This window comes from Leptidea sinapis, chromosome 25 (genome assembly GCF_905404315.1).
Source record: "Leptidea sinapis chromosome 25, ilLepSina1.1, whole genome shotgun sequence".
Taxonomy (NCBI): domain Eukaryota; kingdom Metazoa; phylum Arthropoda; class Insecta; order Lepidoptera; family Pieridae; genus Leptidea; species Leptidea sinapis.
In genome coordinates, this window is record NC_066289.1 from 10,383,292 (window position 1) to 10,401,745 (window position 18,454).

General features: G+C 36.0%; 1 protein-coding gene and 1 non-coding gene across 2 annotated transcripts in view; both read right to left on the bottom strand.

The window, feature by feature from the left end:
• Nucleotides 1-18,454, bottom strand: part of LOC126972159 (dynein intermediate chain 2, ciliary) — a 24,941-nt gene continuing 6,487 nt past the window's right edge. The window contains exons 2-17 of the mRNA XM_050818760.1: nucleotides 17,044-17,151; nucleotides 15,693-15,897; nucleotides 14,939-15,064; nucleotides 13,574-13,699; nucleotides 13,056-13,165; nucleotides 12,241-12,375; nucleotides 11,385-11,514; nucleotides 10,073-10,240; nucleotides 8,911-9,054; nucleotides 6,914-7,023; nucleotides 6,261-6,438; nucleotides 4,763-4,991; nucleotides 3,797-3,896; nucleotides 2,147-2,280; nucleotides 864-957; nucleotides 1-146 (exon numbers count right to left, since the gene is read on the bottom strand). Of these exons, the coding sequence (XP_050674717.1) occupies nucleotides 63-146; nucleotides 864-957; nucleotides 2,147-2,280; nucleotides 3,797-3,896; nucleotides 4,763-4,991; nucleotides 6,261-6,438; nucleotides 6,914-7,023; nucleotides 8,911-9,054; nucleotides 10,073-10,240; nucleotides 11,385-11,514; nucleotides 12,241-12,375; nucleotides 13,056-13,165; nucleotides 13,574-13,699; nucleotides 14,939-15,064; nucleotides 15,693-15,897; nucleotides 17,044-17,151 (2,181 nt within the window). The 3' untranslated portion in view covers nucleotides 1-62. The remainder of the gene's footprint in view (nucleotides 147-863; nucleotides 958-2,146; nucleotides 2,281-3,796; nucleotides 3,897-4,762; nucleotides 4,992-6,260; nucleotides 6,439-6,913; nucleotides 7,024-8,910; nucleotides 9,055-10,072; nucleotides 10,241-11,384; nucleotides 11,515-12,240; nucleotides 12,376-13,055; nucleotides 13,166-13,573; nucleotides 13,700-14,938; nucleotides 15,065-15,692; nucleotides 15,898-17,043; nucleotides 17,152-18,454) is intronic.
• Nucleotides 994-1,066, bottom strand: Trnat-ugu (transfer RNA threonine (anticodon UGU)). Its single transcript has one exon. It is a non-coding gene; the product is annotated as a tRNA-Thr (tRNA).

The following is an 18,454-nucleotide window of genomic DNA, read 5'->3' on the forward strand; positions in this document are numbered from 1 at the left end:
TTTGTTGTTACATAATTTATTTTTAATTTAAATATTAAAATATACCTTCCACATAACTTTAGTTAATCGTCGAACTTCTCGTCGACGACGCCGGTTTGATAAGGCGGGTCTCGAACTAGGCTCAATAGTTTATCTAGTTTCATTATCTAAGAAAAAAACATTTTTGTCCATCAATACTAAATCACAATTAATTTATTTTTTTATTCACTAAGAAAAATAATTAATGTAGTAATTTATTTTTTTGTCAAAATAATATTATTGAAAAATATGTCAATCGTTATGTTACCTGAAACACCTAACAGAACGAAATACGTCACATACCCTACATTTACGGCCGCTTTCTATATGCGATTTCTAGTTTAGATTCATTAGAATCCAGATTGAATGTCAATTTAGATTCTTAAATCTTAGTTTCCAAATTCATTTAATATAGAAATCTGTCACATCCATACAAAGAAAAATCTAAAAATACTAATTATGTCCATAGCATAACATAGATAATCAGAATAAATAAGAAATCAATGTACGTTCTGTAAATCGGTTATCAGCATGATAAAGCAGGAAATAGATTAAAATATAATGTACGGTTCGCCAAGATTCTCCCGTTGGAATTACCTGTAGGTATTTATGTGTTTTGATATTTCGTTCGATTCAATGTTATCAGATGTAATGCATGATAAACAACTAAGAATTTTTGGATAAAAAAAATAAAAACATAACCAATATTTTGGAAAATAATATTCGATAGTTTCAAATACTGTCAAACCATAAAAAAAGAAAAACAATAAGCAAGTTGCTAGACCATCTTGGATTGTCTCGAATTTTAATTGAAAGTTGAAATATTGTAAGAATTATTTACGTACCTGCAAGGTTCGTTGTTGAATGCCTTGAGCTTTCTTAGGAGGTTTGCACATCACCCTCAAATTAGGTGATAACTTCAACACATGGCAAGTGCCTCTGCAAAAAAAAAAAGAAAAATAATAAATAATGAACTGCCTCCAGAGAGATTTGAACTCTCGACCCCTGGTTTACAAGACCAGTGCTCTAACCCCTGAGCTATGGAGGCTACATGAGGTGGAATGAAATAGTGGCTTAAATTCCACAATTGTGCTAAAGGTATTGTAAAATGGTTATGTATACAATATAATTATCTATAATATATAATAATATAATATAGCTAATTATAATTTTATCGTATCAAATTGCAAGATACATACAGGCACTATAAACACATTATACATAATAACTTAGTATTCTATTCTTTTGTGAATATTATACGACTGATATTAATTTAAGCTGGCTATCTATATTTTTGCATGTTTTTTTTTACCAACGTACTTTACTTTGACTACCTATCCTATTAAAAATATAATACCAAAAAGGGGCAAACTCCCTCAATTAAGTTGGTATTGTTTTGAAGAGATTATCATGTTGAATTAGAGTGGATTGACTGCACATAGTAATGGGTAAGGTGTATAATATTCTATGATCAGGTCAAAGTTACGGTAGACGTCAAAAGTACTCATATCGTTCGCCAAAGTTCTACGATGCACTGACGTTGCTGCTAATATTTGCGCAGAAACTAAAAATTTAATCTCGGAAGGGCGAACGCAGAATGTACCTGCGCAAACAGGACGCAGGTGCTTCCTTTGATTTTAGGCAGATCTTACTGACCGTATAACTGAAAGGTACTCAAATACAAGTGTAGGTATGTATATAAATAGTTACTTAGCTATAATAATGTTATGATGCATAAAGTAGGGATTGGTTTTCAAAAGTGTAGAATAAATGCTATTTATTACTGTAAGAAAGAAAAATCACTGGCACATCACGCGACCACATGACTCATGAGTAGCTAGGTACCCTTTAATTAATCATGTGACGCGTTTTCGTGTGAAGCGGCTTAATACGCTGTGGTCGGCAATACAAAAAAGGATTACACATTAGAAACAAATTAACAGTTTTTTAATGTTGGCAAATTATGTAAGTCCAAGATTTTGGTTTGGCAATGGATGAATGTCATAATTTATTTATGAGGTGAGCGGACCAGGGTACCTACTGAATGAAAACAACTCATAAAATATTGTAAGCAATCGCTAATGGCTACTGTGAATTTAGGTTAGGTCTTTTAGTAGGTTTCACTCACTTTGTGTCCCCACATACGATTACCGGTAGGCGTTTGTTGAAATCGAGTCGAGTCAATTTCTTTGTCTTCTTGGAGACAACAGCTTGCACGCAAATCGGCCGGTACTTGTTCACATTCAAATCATATACGTATACCTGCAACCAGTGAAATAAAATAATGTTCTCACTTGTAGACACTTATCTGGACACCACTTCTGTGGTGTCCAGATAAGTGCACAAAAATGACCATGCAAGGAAGTTACTCATTTCCCACCACCGCATCAAACCTATTACTACTAAATTTATAGTAATACTGCGAAAACCACTGAACCGATCGGAATAATCCTTATACCATTAGATTCAGCGTGTTTCGGAGAAGGTTTTAGTATATAATAATTTGATGATTAGTTATCCGGAGCCTATATTTTTAACATAGAGAAAAACTTATATATTCATAAAATATTCAGTCAATGACATATAATGACAATTCATACAATGTGCGGGCGCGGGTACTTAATTTATATGGCAAAACAACGTTTCATTGGTCAGCACTTGTAGATAGTACTATACATCGACGCAATAATAATTCTGTAACATTAGATAAATAAATCTTGGAAATTGATTAGACGAATCGGAGCAAGGTCGTTGGTCATCCGCCGGTAGTCTCATAATAATATATTTTATATAGACATTGCAGATATGGAGTCGGGTAAAATAAAAATCACTTCAAGTGCATAGTTATTGCACCGGTTGTATAAAAGGCATGATATGAAACTGGTTAGTAATAGTTAATTATTAATTAATTATAATAGCGCCTATTGTTTTATAAGTAGCAATGCTTACTGTTAGAATTAGTTGAGAGCATAATGGGATTTACGTATGCACGATCTGATAGTCTATTTATATATTTATATTTGTCAAAGTGTGCATTAGCTTGAAGTTTAATATTCAAAATACTAACCACATTATTCATAATGGTCCGCTAACTTAAAACAGCCGCTAATGAGTGTTTTTTCTCATTCTGACTTAGGTCAATAGAAGAAGACAGAGTGAGAATTAGCAATGCTTTAAGTTAGCAGACTATTATGAATAAGGGGGTAAGAGGCTAATGCCAGGCGTGGCTGACTGCTTACGATTTGTCAATCAGCTGCAAGGAACAATACTTTCGCTTACCCTTTTTTTTTTTTGGAATAGGAGGTGTTAAGTGTTCACCGCCGCCCACAATCTCTTGCAACACCAGAGGAATCACAGGAGCGTTGCCGGCCTTTAAGGAAGGTGTACGCGCTTTTTTTGTGCACGTATCGTCCCGGAAACATCGCACAAGGAAGTTCATTCCACAGCTTTGTGGTACGAGGAAGAAAGCTCCTTGAAAACCGCACTGTGGAGGACCGCCACACATCAAGATGGTGAGGATGATATTCTAACTTGTGGCGTGTCGTGCGAAGGTGGCATTCGGCGGCAGTAATCAGGTGAAATAGCTCTTCGGAACACTTCCCGTGATAAATGCGGTAGAAGACACACAATGAAACGACTTCTCTACACAACGCCAAGTGATCCAGCCGTTCACAGAGCACTGGGTCCCGTTTTCTATCTACTATTTCCTTGCTTATATCTTTATCGTTCTGTGCGACAAACAAAGACATGTTGCCTTAGGATGCAGAGAATAACGAACCTTTCCGTCAGCCGTGCACGCTGCGAATACAGTGCTAGAGTAGGGGGCCCACTTCACGTCGCCCACGGGTGATCCCAGCTCAAACATAAACAATGGTTCACTGCAAATAATTAAACTGCTGTTAAATAACTTATTATATATTCCAGAAGGCGTCACAAATCACAATACGTTATTCGTGGTTAAGTGTGACATTTATGACTTATAAAATCAGCGACAAAATACATTTGATCACGGAAATAAGAAATAACAAATCTTATACCTACATATATATACATACAGACTGAAACAATGTTTTTTGGTAGTATTTTAATGTAGCACGTTGAAAGTAATTACCATACTAACACACGTTCACCAGGTCCGTCCGGCAGATGTGAACCATCTCGATTATCATAAAACATGTAATTAATGTGAACCAAAATCAATGAAAAATATAATTTCACTCATAAGATTGGCCTCGAATTAGATTTATTTTGACTGACGGACCTACAGGCAGATGCGGCTAGGTATAATGTTTTAGGTTGGTTTTTGGTAAAAGATTCTGAATCTTTTCACCCAGACATACAGAATCTTAAAACATACTACTATGTAGGTATGTGTTACGCATAAGAAATTTAAGGTGGTCGCTGCGGAAAATTGTCACTTTCATATTTTTCAACCACCCTCAGAACCTTGACAACGATATCCATATTATGGTTACGATAATTTTTCAGGGTGGTCATCTTGGATAAAAAAATAATAAAAAAATAAAAAATCTTTCCCACATTTCTGTCTACTACTCGACAAACCTGAAAACGATATCCATGTTGTTCAAATCATAGTTTTGCGCGGCGGCCGTGTCATAAAGCGTGCAAACCGCCATTTTGATGGAAATGGTAATTTATCGGACTATTATTGATACCAACTAAACGAGTTTAAGTATACAGCGAACTTTAATGTGGCCTAGTCAGAAACAGAAGTAATACTTACTCCCTCCCATCTTCCCAGATCTTGACTCTCCAGTCACCGGAGCAGGTCGCGTAGAGTGAGTTGTTGTAGTAGTTGTAGGAGATGCGGTAGACTGGCATATGGTGACCCTGCACGGATCGCACGTAGTTTCTGTTGTACTTGAGCGAGCACGTGTGGACCATGCCGTCTTCTGCGCCCACCATGAATATTTCCTCTTTCTCCGGGTGGAAGCATATCGTGCTGCCGCAACCTTGGAACACATGCTCACTTCAAAGGCTATGTCTGCCACAAAATTGAAGATTATACCAATTGTTGTCTTGCACTTTGAAGACATGAGACTTTTCATCTTTAGTATTGCATTACCCTATTTCTTATATAGTTTTTTTGTGTTATGACTGAGACCATATTGCAAGTGTAGTAGGCAGATGTTTTTTGTATAGAAAAGGACAAAGATACGTATAGATCACTTATTACTAAGTGATTATCGATACCCACATTCAAGAATTCTCTCTGAATTCATTATAGTATATTATATATTCTTTATAATTAATCACAGCAGTGTTGCAAACAATTTTGTTGTCGCATAACATCAGTGCTTTCCAACACTTCTCGCCAACACATTTTTGAGCGGGTATCTAGTATCTTTTTCACTAGGATCAGGTGTTAGCCGCTTGCTGTTTTTCCTCACAAGTCACAACATAATCTAATGATAATTATTGGCACCACTTTGGCGCATTCAACTTGAGACATTTTAAACAAAACCAAGAGCTGTTTTGATTCAAAGCCAATTAGTAGGCATAGACCAGAGATCCTTAACCAAATTGACAAAATCTTTTTGATTTCTTTTTGTAATAGAGTGTTAATCGCCGCCCATATTCTCTAGAAGTACCAGAATAATCGTACTAGGGTTGCAGGACTTTAGGGTGAATAAATAAATAAATGCAATCGCAATCAAGTCAAAGTCAAATAAACTTTATTCAATTAGGCTCAAACTAAGCGCTTTTGAATTGTCACTATAAATATTTCTTTTAAATTACTGAATTTACCATATACTCGGAAAAAGTTAAGCTCGTGAGAAGAACATACAAGAAACACAACGGCCACTTATTTTCATTTGTTTTTTCAATAAAGCTAATTTCACAGTTTGGTTGAAAGTAGGAGACGTTGGCCAGACGTTGGCTTATGATTAATCTGATGATAGAAAACATCACGAAGGACGTTGATCACACTGCATCAGGTTACGCGCTCTCATGTTTGTCGTTTTTATAATCCTTCTTTCTATGAGCCTTCCTGGTAGGTATGCACATGGAAAAGGGCATGGAAACAAAACTTATAACCTTATAACTTAATAATGAATATTAAATACAAGTAATCATTATTAAAAAGAAATTGAAGCTTATATTATTATTGATACGTCACACCAGTGGGCAGCCTGACCCTCTCCGCAAATGTTAAAAGTTAAAAAATTTAAGGCCAAGGTCGGTAAATAGGTAGGTTTAAATTCACAGGGAATACTCACTATTAACTCGCAGGAGAGTGCCGTCGGGGCCGGAAATGGGTGGTACACTGGATGACAAAGTGATAATGGTAGTGGCTTGCAGCTCCCCTGGCATCACCGCCCACTGCACCACTCTACCGTCACCAGATATTGAGAAGAATGACGCTTCACCGTCGATGAGGCGGGCTCCCCAACGAACCTGATTGTAATCTTTTATGTATATGTCGTATATCTTAACGAGTAAGTTTTTATACTGGTGATTCCTTAGTGGTTTCGTTCGATTCCTAATTCTACTTTATTTGATGAAGTCAACGGCCTGATTTGTAATAAACTTCTTGTATATCTACAACCAATATCCATACATCCGGTTCTCATTTTCCATTTGGTGATATGGACCATAAAAGACAACATGACCACTCCGAATCAAATTGATATGAAATTTTGTGTATTATATACATGTGGCACCAATTAATATGGTTAGACTGATAAATGCGGATGAAATCGTTGGCAAAAGCTAGTATAAAGAATAAAAGGCTTTAAACTTAGCTGAAGAATTATGAGTAGGTAATACAAAATATGAGTCTCAAATAGGCCTTTTTATTTGTTTTTCTGACACGATGACACACGAGTAAAGTATTACTGCAAATAATCAGAAATATAATTGAAGCATTTACCTCCCAAACAATATTGCTATGTTTATCTCTGACGGCGTCAGATTTGTACTGATACGACGACTCCAGAGTAAGCTGCGCGTTATAGACGCACACGTTACCGTCGTACATTCCTGGAATGTGTTTTATCTAGGATAAGACGACAAGAGACGAGCAAGCCGAAGGCAACTTCAACCGTACCACTTGACTGTGTACAACGCGGAGTGTAGGCGCATTCGGCAAGACCATTTTGCGTCTCGAAAGCGCTGAGATGATCAAATTCGTATTCTCTAATGTCGACTACCTACTGATTGCACCATACTTTCTGGTGCGAAAATTATATGAATTAAAAGGAATAAAAGACATTTATTTTCTCAAAATTGATTCCTTTAGAATTCTTTTTGATGTCATTTCTACTATACTAGATACTACTACCGCTTCGGAAATAAATGGCACTCTGAGCGAGAAAAAACGGCGCCAGAAACTCTCCCAGCATTCTTTTTGCGCTCTTTTTAATAAAATATACAATTTTGTACTGTCATTGCTATTGCTATAAAATAATCATAATTTAGTCCCAGGCTGTCCGATCACTTAGATATTCAGCTGTGGAGTAGTAGGATTTATGACAGAGACATTTTTTTAATAAAACATTTAAATTTATTTATAGATAATGCCTCAACAGTGGCTGGGATTTTATTATAAAAGTGTATACATTTCCCTTTAAAGCTATTATGTATCTTATGAAGCCTAAGAATAAGATACAAGCAATCCCTTATTTCTAGTGTTATAATAATGAAAATCACTATTAAGAGTAAAAAAGTGACGATTTTTGTGAACGTAGGTATATTAAATTTTTATAAATGTACTGACAATGAACAGTCATAATATTTATTTCTTTAAATTTTCCTTTAAGAGACTGTCTATAACCAAGCTGATATATAGCACGAACAGCTCTCTTTTGCAGAGCAAACACGATATCAATGTCAGCAGCAATAATTGCTCTCTGTAAGCAAACATTTGACTAAAAAATGCGAAATTTTAGACTCAACCGTTTACAGATGCATGTGTTCGCTTGAGTGATATTCGAAGTTCGATTGATGTATAAACGAATTCGCCTCCTGCATTTGCTACTGCTCGAATTGTCGGGGGATCGTAGGGGGTTGTGGAAGGGTGTAAAGACGTCGTTTGTCTTTATTACGGGGAATGTTCCAAAGTGCTGTTTGAGCTTATCAATGCCGCAGAAGTCCAATAGCGTACTACTACCGTAAACTAAAATAGGTATTATACGCATTACCTAGTTGTACGATTATGTACAATGCAGTTTTTATGCAGTGAATTCTCCTTATTCGCGGATTAAAACAATGCGACGCAATTCCTATATTTGCGGCTAAGGATATCTTTATAAGCGGATCGAATCGACCCAATTCAATATCCTTTGTAAACGCGTCGTAAAAATAGAACTTATTACAACCAATTCACAGAGCTTTAAAACTGCCAAGCAAGAAAAAATAATAATTATTTAAACTAGTACCGTAGCCTGAAGATAATAATTAATCAATTAAATCAATATGGCCAAAAACTTCAATAACATTGATTTTTTTATATATTTGTTCTTGATTTTGTCACCTAGGAACGTATTTCAAATAATCCCATAAAAATTACAATTAATTGTTCAAGGTTTCTGTAGTCGCGCCATATTTATGGTACATATAGTACCATAAATATGAATAAAGCGAATAAAGAGTTTTACTGTACTTCCTTGGGTAAACACACACATTATTCTCATTTTACTTGAAATTGAGAGATGGAGTAGGGATTATTTTTTTATTTGTAAATCCATTTTAATTGGATCTTTCCACTGTGTTTTGTTTACCGTTCTGATTACGCGAGTTTGCCTACAATAAAATCCGTTTCGAGAAACATCCTCTCTCGCACCATCAAACTCTTTAAATTATTATTAACATTAGCATTATTATGCTAGTTACTCGTGTACTAAGAAAAACATTTTTCACAACACTTACCAATGCAGATAAGGTAAGGTATCTCCTTATAAACATCAAGACATATGACTGGCGATTCGGTCACAACGGAGTACTCTGGAAACGCTGGGTTCTTTATACTGTACAAGCAGAGGCAACCGTTCTTTTGTTGGGCCGTAAAGTCCACTGTTGATTATATTAAAGTTAGAAAACAATCATTTTCTGCATATAAAGGATTTTTTTTAGCTGCATGAGAAGTTTCGATGGTTGTTGTCTGTGGTTTGACAGGTGAGATTGCGAAACTGGGTGGACACTGTTGTTCAGTAAGGCTTCGCAATTCATCATGAATTGTTTAACGCCAGTACAGCGCTTCCAAGTTGTGAAAATTTACTTTGAATAAAAATATAACACTATTCGCTTTCTGCCCTTATTTCTTTCGTAATGAAGAAGGAGCTGCCATTAATTACTGTGAAAAGCGAGCGCTATCGAGCCATGCTGACTGATTTTTGTTACCAAAAATTAATCAGTTAAACATTTGGTTCCAACTAGGCGCAACTTGCCATACAGCGCGCTTAACCATCAATTAATAATTCTTGGTACTGTCAACAGTAGTATATGTAGTAGATGTGTACTAAAGAGACCATCAATACCTTGACCAAGAGTCAACGTCATGGTCTCTTTAGTACACATCTCTGTTCTGATCTATACTATAATATTATAAAGCTGCAGTGTTTGTTTGTTTGTTTGTTTGTTTGTTTGTTTGTTTGTTTGTTTGAACGCGCTAATCTCTGGTACTACTGGTCCGATTTGAATGATTCTTTCAGTGTTGGGTAGTCCATTTATCGAGGAAGGCTATAGGCTATGTTTTTTTTTTCAAAATTAGGGATCCGTAATAAAATTGCTATTTTGTAACACAAGGTGTAAAATCGAATACCTATTTTTGCGTGCGCTGCAAAAACTATTGACAATAGAACAAAATGATGTACAGGCTATAATATAGGCAATATTTTATTACTTAAACTTTATTAATTAAAACTATCGCGTGAATTATACTTTATATGGCAAAACAACGTTTGTCGGGTCAGCTAGTTACGGAATATACGCCTAGTTCGTGCTTTCAAACTCATTTGCAGTGTAAATTTGAACAGTTAATTGTATTATACAAGAAGTTAACAATAAAATCTTAAAGACTTTATGAACTTACAAGAGCCATATGCTACCGCGAACAAGTCCTGATAGTGTGGGTTCCACTGCACGTCACACACTGCGTGGTTCCTCATCGGTTCGTACTGGAACTTCCAAAGAGGCAGCAAGGAGCCCATTCCTTCGCGGAACTCATCCGACGGATCGTCCCAATACCGGTAGTCTTGTGCTAAGAGATAATATGAATTTAGCGATCATCCCAATATAATCCTCCCAAAAAGTATGTTTTTCGCTAGATAGAACAAAATGAGTATGTTGGACTATTTCTTAGAATAAAAAAAAGTTAAAACAGCTCAAACAAGCATCTAAAAATATCATGTAAGAAAAAATAAAAAAAAAATGTACACTTTGTGAAAGCGTGTTCAGATTTGGCATTGTTGAAGATCATGTGGAAAAGAATTTACGGGCAGATAACTAATTGAGGTTAAAAAAAGTACTTGTTGTTACTTACCCCCTTATTTATAATGGCCCGCAACTTTAAACAGCCACTTAGGAGTGTTTTTTCTCATTCTGACTTAGGTCAATAGAATAAGACAGAGTGAGAATTAGCAATGCTTTAAGTTAGCAGACTATTATGAATAAGGGGGTATATTTATAAAACAGAGCAGTTTTACATGAAATTTTCTTCAAGGTACAAGCAACATTTGGACATCACTATTTCTCCGGGTTTCCACGATTTCTCCGGGACATGATAACTAAAAGCAAATAAGGTAACCAAGACTAAAATCGCTCATACATTTAAAATGTTACAAATATGATAAATATATGTAAAAAACATTTAGATCCAAAATTCACCCCTACACAAGGCATCTTCGGGAGTTTTTCACTCGCCTAACTTTAGAACGAAAGTCAATCACCTGAACCATTTATCGCTCTCTTAAATATTCGGTGTTTGAAGTGGCCTGTTGTGGAAATCCATTGCTATTATATTTTTTTTAATAGAAATGGATTTCCGCAAACTAACGCCTAATCTATGTATGTTTTTTTCTCTCTAATGGTGCAAAAGAGCATTGGCGGTGGTAAATCAGGTGATTCAATCAGGTTACCTATTTTGATTTTGATTTTTAGCAACATAATATAGGGAGTACTGATGGAAAATACTGGAGGAATCTTCAATTATACAAGATAAAATTACATTTATGTTAGTATTTTTAAATTTGTTATTTCTATAAGTTTTGATTCATTGCGGAAATAAAAGGCTGTCTCAACGATTGTAGAGACACGAGGTCCGGAGATCGAAGAAAGTAATTCTCATATTATGCAGGCTTATAAACATGTATTGGTTTTAAGCCTCCTAAATAAATTTATCTTACAAATATCATCGTATATGTTCTGGTTGACGAGCCTCTCCAGTACAGTCCATGCCTCACGAATCCGCTGCGCCAGCTGTTCATCGTGGATCTGTTGCGCAGTCTTCGCGTTCTTTGCTGCTTTCTTCTTCAGCTGGTGTGGATAAAAGATCAATTACAATTTGCTTTTATATCACAATAATATTATGATATACATCGCTAAAGTTACAGAATATACACCACTTTAAGGGGCAAGAAGCCAATAAATATATTTCACTAGATCATCATCATCATCATTCCAGCCGAAATACGTCCACTGGTAGACAAAGGCCTCCCCAAAAAGTCGCCACGACGATCGGTCCTGCACTGTCCTCATCCAACGGGTTCCGGCGATCTTGACCAGATCGTCGGTCCATCTTGTGCCTTACCTTGTTGCCTACCAACACTACGTCTCCCGGTACGTGGTCGCCATTCGAGGACTTTACTGCCCCGACGCCCATTAATGTCTATTTATGATACTCCGAGCATAGCTCTCTCTATTGCGCGCTGAGCAACAACAACTCCGATCATAATATATAAGTTATATTATATCATATTTTACTAGATAATTTATTCAAATTCATATTTTTTATTCTTAAGTGGAGTTTTCTTATTGAACATAAACTGCCACCCATTCGACAATATATGTCTCAGATCTGAGAAGAACGTTCACAAGAAACTTGGTGGTCTTTTTTTAAATATAATTTTGTCACAATAAAATTTATAAATTAAATTAGTCTGAGGATGGTCACTATATTCAAAAAGGTATCATATCTATTTATGTTATATTACCCGCAAAAAAGCATTTGCTGAACTTCATACAATATTCTTCATTTCTTACCCTTTTCGGCTTTTCATCTTCCTTTTCTTTCATCTTCTTCGCGTAATCTTCGTTGTAGAAGTCAAAGATGATGCTTTGTAGAGCAGTCGATCCAAAGTTTATCCGTGAAGGCGGTATTGATTGTGTTTCTACTGACTAATAAACATTATGTTATCATCTATTTATTCAATTCAAATTCAAAAAATCTTTATTCACTGTAAAACTTTATAAGTAATTATTTAGTATTATATTACAAGTCAGAATGAAGTACAAAAGTTACAATAATATTCAAATGAGTATAACAATTTTCATTAACAAAATTTTGAAACATTTTCCAACTATCTTTATCAGATGGAATTGCGAGTTTATGTTTGTTTCGAGTATTGACACTATGTACATCGCTATTCTTATTATTTATATGTTAACCTACAAATTAATTCAGGCGGCTAATGTTAAATAACAGATTTTACTAAAAGAATCGAACGGATCTAATGCCAGAAAACAGAAGATATACAGCAAGTTTACGTTAGTATAGTATAGTAGTGTAGTAACTCAAGCTAGTTTTAGAAAATAATTAGATTCTTTGAAATTATAAACAATATCCGATTCTTCCTAATATTTGTGAGCACTAAGAAGGCTATTTTGTAAAATTTCACCCTTGAGGATAAAATGGCTGGCGGTTGTATGACACTCCAACATTTCTAAAGTAAGATACTAAAAAATTCATATTACTATTAATTCAACATTACAAAATTTCTCAATTATATTGCAATCAAGAGAAAGTTTACGTAGAACTATCTGAAAACAATTTAAGATAAGGAAAGAATCTAACTCACCCGTCTAGGAAACACGTATGTTAGCGCTGCTCTTTCGCAGAAATTGAACTGATTTGCAAGTTTCTTCACTCTTGGTTTTATTTCTAACACTTCTTCAACGTGGTGGCCCTCTAGATACAAAGATGAATATTATATCAAACACTAATCCTTTTGTGAATGAAGAGCGCGAGTTTGTGCATCGTTTACTACTACATATTGCCTTCCTCTTTTCATGACAATTAGTTTCCTTTTAGACACAAGTAAAGGCACTTCCAAATTACGGCAGATACTCGTCAAGGAACAATCAGTTGCTAAAAACGACAAGACATAAATTGGAACAAAAAATAAATCAATACTATTCATGTTCATGTCACACTAGTCAAAAATTTCCTAAAACTACTATTTTAATTAGACCGCGAAGATTCTTCAATTCCTGGCACTCCACTACTTATGAAAAAATCATGAGCTGAGAGAAAGTGTAAATAATAGCAACTGAGACTTATCATGTTATGTCTTAATTTATAATGTAAGTTACTTACGATCATCAGCTGGAGTCTCTTCGTCTGCTGCTTCATCTGGGACTTCCTGTTCCTCTTCAACAACAGCCTGTGGAGCTTCCACTTCTTCGACTGGAGCTGGCTTTTCTTCTTCTTGTACTACATCCTCTGATTAAGTTACAACATAATGAGAATGAATACAAGTTTGAGATAATCGGTTGATATTACATAGCAGAAAACTAACCCTGAATAAAATTCCATTTTATGATTTAATTATACGCAGTAGTTATAGCCATCCTACAGTTCTCATAATTTGAAACGTCTTGTAATACCATTCACTGGGGGAAAGGCCTCTGCATTTTTGCTAGAGGCATAAAATGTAAGAAATAATGTATAAAAAATTTGTTGTTCAAAGTAAATTCAAATCTTTAAAATACGATCATTTATCAAATTGCAAATAAAAAATGTACATTACTTTGAATTTCAGTTATGTTATTTGGCAGAAAATAAAGGTCTCAGAGCTCAGGTAAAAGAAGTCTAAGACTTAACTAATTGTAGTTTTATGACTCACAATATCAAGTTATTAAATTTGTGTACCGCTTTTGTATATTTTTTTTATGGAAAAGGACGATAAACGAGCGTACGGGTAACCTGGTGTTAAGTGATCAACGCCGCCCACATTCTCTCAACATCAGAGGAATCACAGGAGCATTGCCGGCCTTTAAGGAAGGTGTACGCGCTTTTTTGGAAGGTATCCGTGTCGTATCGTCCCGGAAACACCGCACAAGGATGCTCATTCCACAGCTTCGTATTATGTGGAAGAAAGCTGCTTGAAAACCGCACTGTGGTGGACTACCACACATCTAGATGGTGGGGATGATATCGTAATTTGTGGCGTGTCGTGCGAAGGTGGAATTCAGCGGCAGCCGGCAGGAACACTCCCCGTGATAAATGCGGTAGAAGACACACAATGAAGCGACGTCTCTACGCAACGCCAAGTGATCCAGCCATTTACAGAGCATTGGGTCACCGACAATCCGAGATGCTCTGCGTTGCACGTGGTCAAATGAATCGAGCTGATATTGGGGTGCACCAGACCAGAGATGACAGCAATATTCCATATGTGGCCGGACCTGCGTTTTGTAGTCGCAGTCTTTATATTTTCAGATCAACCATAAAATCTTGTGTTTTTCTTATGTGTACAGCTTTATGTTGTTGATTAGAAGAAACTATGCCAACAAAACTTTACAGTAAAAAAATATAATGATCCTGCAGTTGTTGTTAATGAGAGTCTAAAACATGCTGAATTATTCGCCGCTTGTATATTAAAAATTCTGTTTCGGTTCTTGGTATTTGTTTTTGTTTCTCTGCTAATGCGCATACTTGTATTAGCTACGGATTCTTTACCATCTCCTCTGTCCTCCTCGGCGGGTGGCTGTGGCTCCGGCTCAGGTTCCTCTTCCTCTTCTTCATCTGCTGCTGACTTTTTAACTTTTGCACGTTTTGGCCCGGCGTCATCAAATCCCACCATACCTAAAGTATAGAACTATGTCTATTATTTTATTTATATTTTTGGACTTTTGAAAATCGCTTTTATGATTTCACCGAAAAGTTGTAGTTTGGTATTTACGAGGTCAAGAAATGTAATTTTCATGGTTCTATTTACAGAATTTTGTTAAATGATTATCGATAAGTTCATTATTTACAATTTCATTTAATTTTATTATTTATTTTATTATTATTATTTATTATTTTTTTATTTGACTAACTTTTTTTATATAACCTAGACGGTTCACAGTTGACTGAGCCCCATCAATTAACAAAGGTTAAACATATAAGTTTGACATTTTAACATTTCTTCTTATTTACTTTCTAATCACATCGCTATTGCACACGTGGGAATGAACATACACAGAGCAAAGATCGATTTTCAGATATTTACTTAGAGCTTTTTTAACGACTGTTGTTCGGCGATTTTTTCATCCTCAATAATTTTCATAAATAATATTATAATGCCCAGGAAACTAATGCGAAAAGCTCCACGTAAAACGATTGTCAACTTCTTTTGATTGTGCTACAAAGAAGTCTTGCATCTTTAAACAAATATATAATATAATATATTACATTTTGAATTTGAATTTGAATATTGAGAATATTTTACCATATCCAGCTGCAATTTGTGCCTTCGCTTCATCAGAATCTTTGCGAATTGCTGTTCCTTGAAAAATATAAAGTGGATATGCCTTTCCAAAAGTCGGTTTTGATTTAGTTACGAATTTGCCTTGCCCGTAATGGAAAGCTACTTCATCAGCCACCCATTGATTATTAAGCGTAGTTAGAACACGACCCACTTCTTCTTCAAGATCCTTCAAATATGAAAAAAGGCTTATTGCATAAAATTTTTAAACCGTGAAAGGATTTTTTTTAAACATTCACATGACATGAAATTCTGCAATATCGAAGGCCAAGAGATGTGTATTAAAATACAAACTTGAATGTCCATCGAATCGTATTGGTTCGGTAATCTATATCAGTCACCAGATGCACAGTATATTATATTGTATAAGTGTATGTGTGCATTTTTTTTTTTTTTATGGAATAGGAGGACAAACGAGCGTACGGGTCACCTGGTGTTAAGTGATCACCGCCGCCCACATTCTCTTGCAACACCAGAGGAATCACAAGAGCGTTGCCGGCCTTTAAGGAAGGTGTACTCGCTTTTTTTGAAGGTACCCATGTCGTCCCGGAAACACCGCACAAGGAAGCTCATTCCACAGCTTTGTAGTACGAGGGAGAAAGCTTCTTGAAAACCGCACTGTGGAGGACCGCCACACATCCAGATAGTGGGGATGATATCCTAACTTGTGGCGTGTCGTGCGATGGTGAAATTCGGCGGCAGGAATCAGGTTAAACAGCTATTCGGAACACTTCCCGTGATAAATGCGGTAGAAGACACACAATGAAGCGACGTCTCTACGCAACGCCAAGTGATCCAGCCGTTCACAGAGCACTGAGTCCCCGACAATTCGAGCTGCTCTACGTTGCACGCGGTCAAATGGATCGAGCAGATACTGGGGTGCACCAGACCAGAGATGACAGCAATACTCCATGTGTGGCAGGACCTGCGCATTGTAGAGCGCTAGAATGTGGGCCGGCTTGAAGTATTGCCGTGCTCTAATTTTAATTTTTATTTGATGTCCAGTGGTGGGTTTTAATTGCTTGTTTTAACCAGAACCACTCCTCCAAACACTCTCCGTGATATATGCGGTAGGAGATGCAGAGGGCCTCACATATCTACTCTTTACGCAATGCATAAGAATCAAGCTGATAGGAAATTATTTAAGCTGCCCTTCGTTGAATACGGTCAAAGGCCAGGATAAGATATAACTAGTAAATAAGCATGCATAAGGGAATTAATTGATGGAAAGAAAAGGTACGTAACATTGTCACCTGCAGAGTAATGAAATCATGGAGATCTTTCACCCATTAGTAACGTTCAACGATTTACTTACAGCTTCTGGTACATCCTCTTGTTCATCAGGTTTTATCAAAGCACGGGGCTTCAGCCACTCAAGTGCTTCATCCTCCACCAAATTGGCCCGCGACTTACTTGCTTCTTTCTGAAATACAAGCGTTCGATTTAGATCAAATAAAAATAGCAAACGATGAAGCGAAAGCTAAAGCTTACATCAAACTTCAATAACGTTTTCGTGATGACTGTTTCATTGTCTATTTTCAACGCACGCTTAACAATAGCTTTGAGCATTTTGGAAGTTTGCAATACGTCAGAAATACGCAAGCACACAAGCTCATTGCAAATCAATGACTGTACAGATTCAACATTTAAGCACTTGAGTTTACGAGTTATATTCTATATTTGCATAATATTTTATGCTAGAGCTTTATCGACGCTGATCATGTAACAGGCTTGTAAATAATACGGCCATCCTCAGCTTTGTGAAAGCAAGCGTAAACAAACTAGTAAGGAACATTGCGTGATTGAAGCATTTTAAAATGGTTTAATAGGTACATTTAATTTGTAGCTTGCCTTCAGGCTTGTTATTCATGGGCACGCAACAGAGTGACAATAAGACTCTACTCACATCGGAAGCTTCGTCAAAATCCTCGAACGACATCGTTTTATTAGATTTAATGTCGAAAATCTTCTAGAGCTAACAAATATTTATTTAGATCTTGTTCTCTGATTAAATCATCTATCTCATTAAAAAGACTTAGACTTTATTAAGTTGCTTCATTAATATCCCCAAATACCATTTTGCAGAAGTGTAGCAAACAATATGTCCATAATAAAGGAATGTTAATTGTGAACTGCAGTTGGTTCTCGTTAAACCTTGTCTTTGGTCTAATTATAGTCAACGCGTAAACTGCATTGCATTAATTCGAAATGGCACAAGTCATAGTTCAGGTATGGTGTCTTTTTATAACATGAACATTTCTAACGAAATAATATTTTAATGCATAGGTGAGCCATAGGTGGATGATTATTTAGATGACCTCTTACCACAGGCCTTAGAACGACGAGAATCGAGATATTTCCCATAAAACATACCGTAGTATAAAATAAACCATTATACAATAAAACTTGTAAGAACAATGGTGATATAGTAAGTAACATGCAGAATTAATGTTCTGTAACCGTACCTAACCCTACAGTGCCATGACCGTACGAAGATAGAGAGAGAGAGAGAGAGCTAACTCGCAAAACTACCTTCGCATCATCAGTATATTTGGTATTGACAATCTTTATCAGCAGTTGTTCATTCTCACACAGTGGTTATTCAAAAGAATTGTTAAAAAACGTTTGTGTGGTTACTATAAAGGTTACTATAACATAAATGACTTTCTTAATGATACCTCAGATTGGGTTGATTAAATAATAAGTTTAATTGTACAATGTTACTT